The sequence below is a fragment of the Octopus sinensis genome, linkage group LG7 (assembly GCF_006345805.1).
Source record: "Octopus sinensis linkage group LG7, ASM634580v1, whole genome shotgun sequence".
Lineage (NCBI taxonomy): Eukaryota > Metazoa > Mollusca > Cephalopoda > Octopoda > Octopodidae > Octopus > Octopus sinensis.
In genome coordinates, this window is record NC_043003.1 from 26,128,301 (window position 1) to 26,141,912 (window position 13,612).

Genomic DNA, 13,612 nt, shown 5'->3' on the forward strand with positions numbered 1-13,612 from the left:
GGAGAGGATAAGAAGTTATCCTTAAACTAGAGGTCAGGCCTACATGCTTGCAATAGAGAGGACTTTTAAAAGTACCCAAGGTGCTAGGTAGTGGTGTGGATGAGATGAGTTAAATCAAGAAGTAAAAAATCTAATGTTTTAGGCTTTGGCCTTCATCTGAGAGGGCAGAAAATATGATGATCTTTAGCAATTGAGGAGGGGCAAGCTTACTTCTTTTGTTCATATATTTCTTTCCATGTAACAGCATTTCACACCCATACCCTGGCACACACTACCAGCACACCCTCCACATTCCTCTTGCCTTCCCCTTTTACCTCACTCATGCTTGCTGTTACCTATCCACTGCCACACTTTCCTCATACACAAATCCTGACACCTCACCACCCACTAAACCATGCCACTATATTTCAGCACTTGCACACTTTTACCCACATACACCCCCTCCTCCACATGCCCATCTCTAAAGCCAAATACACTCCTATACATGAACATACACACTTGCCTCTCCTGTCTTTTCTTAACTTCCCTCACAAAAGAACTGCATTTCCTCCAGGTTCCTAGCGCCTTGCCAATTTTTTCCCTCTGTTATCTAATTTACCTCTTTCTTATTTCCCCCTTTGCTTTTCTTTTTTTTTCTGATGCAGGACCAATGTCCAAAATGTTAGGACTCTTCTGCTATCTATCAAGGGTTAAGCTATGCAGTAAATCAATACACCTCTTTATTTCCAAAACTGACAAAAATACATATAGAATTGGACAGGCAAGTGACATGAGAAGATCTCTATATTGTCACCCAACCTAATAGAAATTACAGTCAAATTTCCTTCAAATTACTCTATTCTTGTTAAAAACGAAGGATACACTGGATAATGTAGAAGTCCCTAGAATACGAAAAGGCAGAATGGTCATAACTTGAACACACTTGCTCACAATTTTACTTGAGTAAGGTTCATCTAGGTCAGTGGTTCTCAACTGGGGTTCACATGACCCTTTGAAGGTCCATATAAAATTTTATTACACTTCCACAATACACAAAATAGTTTAACAATTTATTTTTATACAATCCCTGATATTTAATTATAGAAATACAATAGGATTCATTTTTAAGCATTGAATGGGTATAAAGGTCCCAGTTGAGTAAAATAGGAATTAAAGGGGTCCATAGGTAAAAGATGGTTGACCCCCAACAACAAACACAAAGAACAAGGTAAAAGTTATGTTGGTTACTCACAGCTTTATTTGTTATTTTTTCCACATTAGATCGCTTCAAAGGGGCAGAGGTAGTGTTAAGCATCAGCTTACTTTCATGACCAGTGTAAATAACAATACCTGCACATTTGAATAAATAAACATATAAATAAATGACAACAACAACAACAATAAAAACAACAATAATAAATAGCAATAATTTGATTCAATCTCCTAAAGGCCTCAGAAAAAAAAGTGGGAGCATAACTTAACTCTCTTGGAATCAATTGAATGAGAGTTAAATTTATGCCCCACCCTACTCATAGGGTAAAGACGTCTCCCCTAGAAAGTAACCCTCCAAGGCCAAATCTGGGCAAGGTTATTTATGGAAGACCAGCTGTTGCCCATGCATACCAGCCTCTCCTTTTCACACTACCGATGTTATTCAAGGGAAAACCAAATGTCGATACAGCTTGGCACCTGTGATGTTGCAACTCATTTCTACGGCTGAGTGAACTGGAGCAACGTGAAATAAAGTGTCTTGCTCAAGAACAATACACAACCTGGTCTGGGAATCAAACTCACTACCTCATGATTGTGAGCCTGATGCCCTAACCACTGTGCCCATAGAAAATAGCACATACATAATAGCAAGCAGAATTAAGTACCTTCTCAAAGATACAATGAAATACTAGTAATGAATCTGAATTGAAGTTAAGTTAGGCACTAGCAGACCAATTACACAACCCATGTGGTTATATTACTTTGATACATTGTTGAAGAGAAAGGGGCATGCCATTAAAATGCAATGAACCAATCAATGCCTCATTGGAAATCAATAACCAATCACATTATTATTCACCAGTTATGATGTAGAATAAATAAGTATTCAATCTCTTTTTCATCTAGTTTATTACAGGTACTCCAGGCACGTGCTGTCAGTAATTACTCAGGGTAGGCAGTTGGTGACGTTTATGTAGTAAAACACAGGCACGTGACTGAGTTGTAGGTAGATTTACTTCTGCCTTTATAGCGCATACAGAAAATGTTGTTGTAGGAATGTACGCAGCATGTGTACTACAGCAATACTATGTGTAGCTTTAATACTGAGATTGAAAGGTAGAGGTGAATTATGCCTACCGTATCTACAGAAAAATAAAATATTTTGCATTTTATGCATAGTAATCAGAGTAAACTTCACAATTCTATTGAATTTGGTGCATATTTTGCCATAAAAGGAAAATGTTACTATTGATCTATTTTATTCAGGGTAGGCACTGCCTGCCTTGCCTACACAGGTGGCACGTCCCTGAGGTACTCACTGAGCTCAGACAGCAAAAAAATGACCCCAGCAGAATTTGAATTTGGAACCAACAGAAGTAGCTTTGAATACAGTAATGCTTCTATTCTTTTACTCATTTCAGTTATAGGACTATGGCCATGCTGGAGCACTGGCTTGAAGGATTTAATTGATCAAATTGACTCCTCTATTATTTTTTGAGTCTGGTATTCTATCAGTTTCATTTTCAGACACATGCACACTTTCATTTCCATTTTCTGACCATCTACTTTCCATGTTAGCATGGGTTTGGATGCAGACTTATTTGAAGTACAATTTTACAGCTGGGTGCTCTTCCTGTCATCAACTCTTACCTATAAGGTGTGTGTGTGTGTGGTTACTGCAAAGTTTCTGCCAAACAAATTCACTAACAAGGCATTAAGGCAGGGGATTATAGAAGACACTTGCCAAAGTGGCTGTGCAGTAGGACTACATCTGAAACCACGTTGTGCAGCAAACTTCCTAACTACACAGCCATGACTGTGACTATATCCACAGTCTATACCTTCTAAATACAATTACAATCTTAGTCTGAGACAAAACAGTAAAAATTTTTTTTTTTTTAAATGAAGGAAACAAAAGAATGTATCAAACACAGATCCTTACCAAAGATCCATTTTGTGTTTCTCAGCATAGCACCTCGTAATAACAACTGGTCTGGCCCCAAAGGAATAGCTCTGTAATACAATGACAAGACATATCAGGTGTTTGAACATCAGAAGCATGTGTGCATGAGAAAAAGTGAAAGAGAGGGGAATAAAAAGTGATGAGAACTGTATTTTTTGGTTAAGAAGAAATCACATAAAGCATTTAGCACTTAAATTGGCCATATCAGGCCAAAATATCTTACTGGGTTTATGTTCAAACTGGCCAGATCCAGCCTCTCACAAACATCTTATAAAATCATTTTAAAAATAAACTATCACATCTTCAAAATCTCAAAGCTGTTGGATAATGCCTGATTGGTTAAAAATTAATCCTTTCTGGTATAGGCACAAGGCCTGAAATTTGGGGGAGGGGCCAGTCGATTAGATCGATCCCAGTACACAGCTGGTACTTAGTTTATTGACCTCGAAAAGATGAAAGGCAAAGTTGATCTCAGTGGAATTTGAACTTAGAATGCAGTGGCAGACAGTATGCCGCTTAAGAATTTCACCTGGCGTGCTTACGATTCTGCCAGCTCGCTGCCTTGATTAATTAAAAATAATGTGAATAAATAATTATTACATTTCACAGAGTAATCTGAATGCTAAAGGGTTGATTGGTGTGAATAGTTCTACTACTGGAAGGCGGCGGTTGCAGTTGATGTAGTTGTTTAGTCCCAGATCAGCCATGGCTGAACAGCAGGCACTTACAATCCAACTGTGACCACCTTGTCATTTTGTGTATGAGGAACCATACTGTCTCATATGTTCTCCCATTTTTAAAATGCAAGTTAAGTGATTTGAAATTAAGTTGACTACTATATCCAGCAGGTTGAATAACCACCTGAAGGCTCTCTTGTTAGCTTGGTGAAAGACATAATGGTTCTGGGGGTGACGATGGTGGGTGGTGGTGTTCCTTAACCCTATGTTGGCTTGATTGAACCACCTACAATTAAATCCTTCCAGCAATGACCAACCTGTCCTTTTCCAGCTGTCCATGTACTATTAGATATCATCATTTTCACAACGATAGGATATGATTTCAGGTAAATTTAGCAACTATTTCTAGCTGGTCAAGCAACCACATACAGGTATCCAACTGGTTGATAGTGATGCTATTGATGAGTGATGATGATGATGGTGATGTGCAATACTAATGGAGATGATGATGCTGATGGGAATGATGAAGCTGATTGTGGTGAAGCTAATGTTGATGGTGGTGATGGTAATACTAATGATGAGGATGATGATGATGATAATGACTGTATTGATTGTGATGATGCTAGTGATAACATTGGCAATGATCACGATAAGTTGACGATGGTAATATATACGAGTAATTTAGACCAAAGTCAATACCCATCTTAGAATACATCCTCAAGAGTGTTCTGGCTATGACCATTCAGTCTTCCCTTTCAGTTTATCAGCAACTGCCTTATCCGATGTGTGATTTCTTGGAGATTTGGCAACTGTTATTTCTAGCAAGTCTCATAGATCATGTAAATAGTGTCTGATTACTTCATTCTTTTATTCTTTAACTTGTTTCAGTCATTTTGAATGCGACCATGTTGGAGCAGCACCTTTTTAGTCAAGCAAATAGACCCCAAGACTTATTCTTTGTAAGCCTAGTACTTATTCTATCGGTCTCTTTTGCCGAACCGCTAAGTTACAGGGATGTAAACACACCAGCATCGGTTGTCAAGTGATGTTGGGGAGATGAACACAGACACACAAACACATACATATATACGACGGGCTTCTTTCAGTTTCCGCCTACCAAATCCACTCACAAGGCTTTGGTCGGCTCGAGGCTATAGTAGAAGGCCTAAAGTGCCTCGCAGTGGGACTGAACCTGGAACCATGTGGTTGGTAAGCAAGCTACTTACCACACAGCCACTCCTGTGCCTATTGTCATTGATGACAATAATTTCAATGATGGTAATGATTTAGCATCAATTGGAACAAGGATATACACCATTACTTCACAACCCTATAATCGCTTACACACCCCGAGTCAATGAGGGAGCTGTATGTGCTCGAATGACATGCAAGAAATAGCAGTCAAATCTCTCTTGAATTATACTCTAGCATGTTAGAAAAAGAGTACACAATGGATGACAATATGGCCCTCAATTCACTATGCTTAGAAAAAAGATGGGAAGGTCAAGGCAGGAATGTCTTTGATTACACATTCACTATCTCAGGGTCCCAGGTTAACATGGAAGAAAACTATTCACATCACCAAAAGAAAAAAAAAAGCGCTAAACCACAGAATAAAATGCCTACACACTCTTCCTTCTTTTTTTAAAATTACATACATTAATATTCATACACATGATATACACAATGACATATACATATTTATACTTTCAAATACATGAGAACACAATTCTATTAATATATTCAAAGACATTACATATTTGCATAACCTTATACACACACACACATGCCCATACAGGCATGCATGTGAAAAATACAGACCTCATACATACACACAATATACAAACAGACCCTCATCCACTCAAACATACAATACACTTCTTCATACATGCAATGCACACATGCCCTCAAAAAAACACACACACACACACACACACACACACACAATGTACACACAAACACTTGTACAAACACACAACATAGATAAACTCATAAATATATAACACAGTCCACTTCATATGTACAAACAGCATACATACATCCCTTATACATAATCACACACATACACAATAATATATTCATGCATAATTAAAAAAAACAATGACTCATTTATTGAAGGATTAATTATGAAAGCAGAGAGGAAGAATTAAAAAAAATAAAGGACGAATTAAAGCTACTAATCTGCCATTGGTTGAAACTTACTGTCTGCCAGATGGCCGGATATTGCCAGCAAAATCATAAAGGAAACGGTTTGGTGTTTCACATTCAACGGTCCCACTGAGTTCCATGAGGTCTTGATGTGTCAGTAACCCAGATGTTTGAGGCAAACCCTGGAAAAACAATAGATACAAATACTGAGTGTCTGATAGGACAGGGGGATAAGTTACACTCAAACAGCCACACTCACATTTCCCTATAAGCTTGAGTGTGATGTTTCAATGTTTGTTTCACCTAACACAGATTAGTGAGGTTAATTGGGTCCAAATACCAGGGCCAACTGTCTTTTCACACCTTGGTTTTCCTTCCTGCCCTTAATTTTTTTTCTACAGATTGAGTTTTTAGACAGGCTAAAAGAGGTAATGCCCATAATGTTTGCAGGAAGAATGTAGACAAAGAGGAAATCATGTCTGACTGCTGCACTTCAATAAAGGTGTCAGAGATGGGGGTTAAACCAGGAAGCATGTGAGACCAACCACTCAAAAGAGACAGATAAATCAAAGATAAATAACAGGTGCCCAAACTAAACATTACCTATATCAATGTTACCTGTTCAGGAGGGCCTACAAAGGTCATGACCACTGCAGTTCCTTTCCTCTCTGACAAAACTTTATTAAAAAAAAAAATCCATCTGGTGTAGACGTAGCAAGTGAAGGCGTGTATGTATGGTTAGGAAGCTTCCTTCTCAACCAAGCAGTCTCAAATTCAGTCCCACTGCACAGCACCATGGGCAAGTGTCTTCTACAGTCCTGGACCAACCAGCACTTAATGAATTGATTTCGTAGGCAGAAACTAAAAGAAGCTTGTGTGGTGGTTGTAAATGAGCACCACCATCACAAAAGCAGTAATTTGTTTCCAATCTGCCATAAAAAAAAATGTTTGACCATAGGGAAGTATTACCTCACTTGGAAATAGATGGGGGTTGGTGACAGGAAGGGCATCTGGCACCCATGCAAACATGGAAAAGTGGACACTAAATGACAACGATGATGTTGATCTCATCATCATCATCATCATTTAGCATCCATTGTCCATGCTGGCATGAGTTGGATGGTTTGACCAGGGCTGGCAAGCTGGGAGGCCGCACAAAACTCCAATCTGATTTTGCATGGTTTCTATGGCTGGATGCTCTTCCTAACGCCAACCACTCCGAGAATGTAATTGTTGCTTTTATGTGCCACTGGCATCCTACTATGTCACTCCCTCCCTTCCACACACATTCTTAAAACACTAAATCTCCTTTCCCCTTCACAAAATTTTCTCAAGACACCTTCCCTACATTCTGAAGACACAAAATAATAATTTAGAATGGAAAAAACATTAGAGTCGAATTTTCTTCAAAACTTACTTGACGTATTTTCAAGTTGGTTTCCCCATCTAGGTTGGAGGTTTCTATGTAACACATACCTTGGGGCTCACTAGAAAATCAGACAAAAAAAATAAATCTTATATTTAAAAAAGAGAAAAAAAGAAATTAATGCTCCATAAACAGAAAGGTAAAATAAAATCATAATGGAGATCCTCACAAGTTACCATGATAACTTCAAATTTGACAGTATATCTCTCTGCTTCTTGCGTTTCTTGCAGTAAATAGTCACCAGAATTGATAGATTAGCCATAATGAATTGCATTTGAAAAAAATCATACTGGACATAGAAAACAAAACAGAAGCCAATGTTGCACCATTTGATGAATTGAGGTTTGATATTTTGGCAAGGGAACCATTTGAACTGTTCAAAGAGACTAGATTTGTGATGTCAAGAAGTACATCTCTCCAAAGTGGTGTCCTTGAGGCATTAGAAAAGATGAGCAATTTTTCTCCTCCATCATTCTGAGTTCAATCTCAGGCAAGGCACTAAGGTAATTCACATAATTCAACTGAAGCAAAAAATGTCATGTAATGCAGAGAGTGGAATGAGAACAGTGTACCCAGTAGATCAAATAAAGTGTTAGATTTGAAATTCTGATACAACAGAATTCAACACAAGACACTTGAAGAAGGACAGAGCATTACAACAACCAAAACAGTGAAAACAACAGTCAAGATGAAGACACCGATCCAACTAATATAAGCAGCATACATAAGAGCATGGTATATTTTACCAAGAAATACACATTAGCAAGTGACAGCTGGCTTTACTGTACAGTACTTTGTGTTGACATCTTTGTTCTGATTATAGTTGGGAGGTCAGCAATGAGTTACCACATGTCACTGACAAAATCGATGAACCAACCTAGGAAAAAACATCTAAATAGTCGCTTGACTTACTAGAAATAGCAATCAAATTCCCCTCAAATTTGTCCACCATTTTTAAAATGGACATGTCAGATGATGTAGACCATCATAATCATCATCATTTAACATCTGCAGTCCATGCTGGCCTGCGATGGACAGTTTTACATGAAACTCTCTGTTGTGGCATGGTTTCTATGGCTGGATGCCCTTCCTAACAAAAAAATGAGAAGACAGGACGATCCCATATGAGGACCTTTTAATCATAGGTCTACTCAATCAAGGTTGACCTGGGAGTAAAAATACCACCCAAAATCCAGCTTCAACAACATCACAACTAGTGGATAGAGAGATAAATATTTAGATTCTCTTTACTTCTCTTTAAATAAAGCCATTAATTTCAGCAACAGTAAATTGATGCAAATAGACAATAGACAAGCTTAAGAAGACATCAATTCTACCTGATAGTGAAGTGTTAACTTAGAGAAAGAGAAGCAGCAAGGAAAAGTGAGAGGAGAGAGAGCCTTCAACCTTAAACTACAGGACAACGTCCTATAGACACGGTTGCACAGCTTCACTGGACAGCCAGGTATCATCTCGACTTTACATCAACATTTGTCAAAGATAATTAAAGATACTTATTAACTCATCTGATAAAACCTGAAGGCCTTTGGATAGCAGTTTATTTATTTAGTGAAGCATAACTACAGTAGCAATTATTATTATTATTATTATTATTATTATAAATTGTGTCAATCCAGCTTAAGCTGACTATTGACTGAAACAGCAAATTAGTGTGATCAGACTGACAAAAAGACAGGATATTTCACAAGATGAGATGAGATGAGGTGGTGCAAGCGGATGAAATTTTGTCACACAATCAATAAATGCAGGAACGGATGGACAAGTGAATGTGCAAGGAGTGGGCTGGGTGGGGGTGATGTTGGAGTCTAATGAGATACATCAACAAAGGAATGAAACAAAACAAGAAAATCAAAAAAGAAAAAAATAGAGAACATTTAATCCTGAAGGAGAAAGGTTACAAGTTAATGTTGTGAAAAGATTTCAATTAAAATTAAAAATAAATTTACTAATTAATGAATTAAATACTTAAGCCTTCATGCTGCAGCGAAAGCATGAGGTTTAGTGGTTAGATTGTGTTTAGCTTATGATCCTAAGATTGTGGGTTCAATTCCTGGACCAGGTGTTTTGTATCCTTGAGCAAGATACTTCATTTCCTATTGTTCCAATCTACTCAGCTGTAAATGTGTACCAGCTTAGTGTTGGTGTAGCCCTCTCTATGACTACATAGGCACTTAAAACAATTAGTGGAAACAAGGTACATAACCTTTTCTACTCTAGGCACAAAATTTTGGGGGAGGATGCAGATTGATTAGATTCACCCCAGTATGCAATTGGTACTTAATTTATCGACCCCAAAAGCATGAAAGGCAAAGTCGACCTTGGCAGAATTTGAACTCAGAGCGTAACAACAGGCAAAATACAGCTAAGCATTTCACCCGGCGTGCTAATGCTTCTGCCAGCTCACTGCCTTAAACATCGTACATAATACCAAGCCATACCAAGTGAGATAAAAATCTGAAAGGGAAAATTAACTATCTGAAATAAACTGAGGACTTTTAACACTAACTTTAATCCGGCCATATCTGGCCCAAATATTCAACATGCTTAATGTTCAAACTGACCAGACCTCACCTCACACACCTATCCTCAAAAGTGTAGAGGCGCTTGGATTAGTGGTTACAGTATTCAGCTCACAATTGTAAGGTTGTGAGTTTGGTTCCTGGTAGCATTTTGTGTCCTTGAGTAACACACTTTATTTCATGTTGCTCCAGTCAACTTAGCTGGCAAAAGTGAATTGTACCAGTAATTCAAACATTCAGCTTTGTCACATTCTGTGTGTCACACTGAATCTCCCTGAGAACTACATTAAGAGCATGCATGCCTGTGGAGCACTCAGCCATTTGCATGTTAATTTCATGGGCAGGCTGTTCAGTTGATTGAATTAATCGGAACCCTTATTGTCGTGATCGACAGAATGCTAGTTTAAACTCTAAGGTCGTTCTAAAAATATACCATTACATTATTGAAATTCTGAAGATATGAGATAAAGCATGATTAATTCAAAACAATATGAATAAACAAGTATTACATTTGACAGATTAATCTGAATGCTAAAGAGTTAAACTCTTACTTTATTGACATTGGACAGACATGTGTCCCCATCTTGTTTGTTGTTACCACAATGTTTTGGTTGATTTACTCACCAGGTGTCCTGGTGGAATTCTGAACCCAACCTTGGGTTCTCATTCCTAATGTATTTTCTGCTGATATTATTATTATTATTATTGTTTTATGTTTGACTTTTGCTTTGCATTTGTACAAGTTGGCTCTATTATTATTAAACCATAATAAATCTCTGAGCGAGGTATAAACAGTAGCTGCAACACATCGTGAAGTATAATTGCCACTTAAATGTGGCTAACCCCTAAGGGTGGATGCTACTGTAGCTTGTAGCCCCAGGAGGACACCTCCTCCAGCTGGCTATTGACACACTTTCTGTGCCCTAGAAAGTGTGTCAATAGCCAGCTGGAGGAGGTGTCCTCCTGGGGCTACAAGCTACAGTAGCATTCACCCTTAGGGGTTAGCCACATTTAAGTGACAAATATACTTCACGATTATTATTACTATTATTTATTCAAGGCACTGCCTGGAATTGAACTCGGAATCTTGGGGTTAATAGTCTGCACTCTTAACCATTATGCCATATGCCCATGAACATATAGCACAATAAAAATAATAAATAAATAATAACAACATCAGCAAAAAATACCTTAGGAATTAGAAGCCTGGGTTGGGTTCAAAATTCCATCAGGACACCTGATGAAGGCAGGAGAGTAAATCAGCCGAAACGTTGTGGCAACAAGAAACAAAATGAGGACACATATCCATCCTATGTAAATAATGTACAGAATTCCTCCTCTAAAATAGAGAACAGGTTAAACTCTTGTCGCTCAACTGAGTCATCCTGTTCAGATACTAAACACTTTTCCTTCTTTCCTTCAACTTCACTCCTAACTTAAACCCAAACTCAGTAGATTATCACGGTTACAATTATCAGAGACCTTGGTCCTTTCAGATATTGTTACATGAAGGGTTCATAGTTATCTGGGTGGATGTAGTAATCCAAATATCTAAAACTGAATGAAAGCAATGAAGGGTGCTTGCACATTTGAAAGGCAGTAAGTAGGTTCTATGAATTGTTTTCTTCTTAAGAAAATAAGCATTTATGAAGGAGAGGTATGAACATGATCAACTCCAAAACCCTACCCTTTTATGTGATGGTTTAGTCCAGTTCCTCTCAACCACAGTCCATATGGCCCTTGGGGATTCATGTTAGATTTTGGTGCTAAAATTTGCACAATAAATTGCTTACACTTCTATAATACACAAAATATTTTAACAATTCTTTATTCAATTCCTAAAAATATTTTATTACAGTAGGATTTTTATAATAGTTCTGCATTCAGTCCCACTGTGTGGCATCTTGGACACATGTCTTCTACTATAGCCTCAGGCTGACCAAAGTCTTGTGAGTGGATTTGGTAGACAGAAACTGAACGAAACCTACTGTGTATGTATATATATATATATATATATATATATATATATATCTGTGTGTGTCTTTGTGTTTATGTCTCTGTAACTTAGCAGTTGGAAAAAAGAGACCAAAAACCCTTCAACGCTGTGTTTCAGTATGGCTGCAGTCAAATGACTGAAACAAGTACAAGAATATACACACACACACACACATCAAATGGCTATGGAGGTCCAGAAGAGTAAAATAGGAATCAACGAAGTCCATAGGCAAAAAATAGTTGAGAACCACTGGTTGGGTCAAAAGTGGAAAGGCAGTGATTTGACCTCTTTGAAGAGCTTTTGTAAAGGAAACCCTTGACAAAGAGCACAAATGATTGGTTGCAGCTAGAGGAAGCAGGGTTTCAGGATATAAAGTTAATACTTAAGACTTGAAGGATAGGCAAGTAGTGGTATTAAACCAAGTGAGGAGTAAGTCTACCACCATGACATTGTAAGTGTTACTATGATGATGATGATGGACTGGTACTGAAAGACTTGTTTAAAAGAATAATAATTTGATGCCACTTCAGACAAAACAAAGAGGCTTGACAGGCAAGCTTAAAAAAAAAACCTCAAGAACTTTTCAAAGACTTTTTAATTGTACTAGAAAGGGGAGGATGGTTAAAGTAGGCTCTGAAAGATAACTTACAGAGATAACTGAAATGTATGGACCAAGGATGGGCAATCACTGATTTGTTTTCTTTGTTTATCATTCAAAACCAGACAAAGCCAGACTGCTATCACAAAAGACAGTTTTGTTAGCTGGAAACCACTCATGTTATGATTTATTGTTGTTGTTATTGTTTAACTCAAGGCCAGTGCTGATCAAACAGACCTCAAAGTAATCCAGCCATGTCCAACCCATATTATTTTCAGGCAAATTATCTATTGGGTCTTTCTTTTTTTTATGGTAACATATGGTTTGAGTAGAATTCAGTTGCTATTTCTAACAGGTTGGGCAACGATACTGAGGCTTCCTCATTATCCCAACTCATCTTCAAAGTACTGTTGTTTCACTCCATGCTAGACCCGAGTGAGCAGATCTATGACCTCAAAACACTCCAGATGTGACCCTGTCTTTCTAGAACTACAACACTTATGCATTCTTCCTTGTTTTTTTAAGATAAAAGGATATGGTTTAAATGAGTTTAGCTGCTATTTCTAACTGGTCAAATGATTACAGAGAGGTTAACCTCATTAGCAAGTGTGCACAATGTATTTAGACAGGAGATGTTACAGAAAGAGAGGCAGTTTGTTGGTGGAAAGTGATGAGCCCAATTGCAATTTACCTGGGAGAGACCAACTGTAATTTACTCACCTGGAAGATAACAGCAGCAAATCAGCAGGAAAGAACTTGCTACTCGTGATCTTGACCAGATCTCCCACTGTTACGTCAATCCACTTAACTGGAAACCAGTCACCATTTTTTAACACTGCAAAAATAAAGAAGGCAACATGTAAGCTGCTGAATATTTGGAAACTGGGAAGGAGAAATAACAAGAACTGGGTGAGAGACAATTTACCATCAACAAAAAATATCATTCAGGTTTAACCCTTTTGTTACTGTATTTATTTTGAGATGCTCTGTGCTTCTTTCAATTACTTTAAATATAACAAAGAATTTAGTAAAATAACTTAGTTATCATTCAGCTAGTGTTAGGAACATAAATT

General features: G+C 37.7%; 1 protein-coding gene across 12 annotated transcripts in view; it reads right to left on the minus strand.

Moving 5' to 3' along the window:
* Positions 1–13,612, minus strand: part of LOC115213810 (probable phospholipid-transporting ATPase IA) — a 509,671-nt gene that overhangs the window by 129,457 nt on the left and 366,602 nt on the right. For all 12 annotated transcript variants that reach the window (XR_004999986.1, XM_029782682.2, XM_036504660.1 and 9 more), the window contains 5 exons: positions 13,260–13,374; positions 7,397–7,466; positions 6,034–6,161; positions 3,134–3,204; positions 1,232–1,329 (listed from right to left, as the gene is read on the minus strand). Coding sequence is in view for 11 of the 12 variants with exons in the window: in XM_029782682.2 (XP_029638542.1) it covers positions 1,232–1,329; positions 3,134–3,204; positions 6,034–6,161; positions 7,397–7,466; positions 13,260–13,374 (482 nt within the window). In the remaining variant the exon portion in view is untranslated. The remainder of the gene's footprint in view (positions 1–1,231; positions 1,330–3,133; positions 3,205–6,033; positions 6,162–7,396; positions 7,467–13,259; positions 13,375–13,612) is intronic.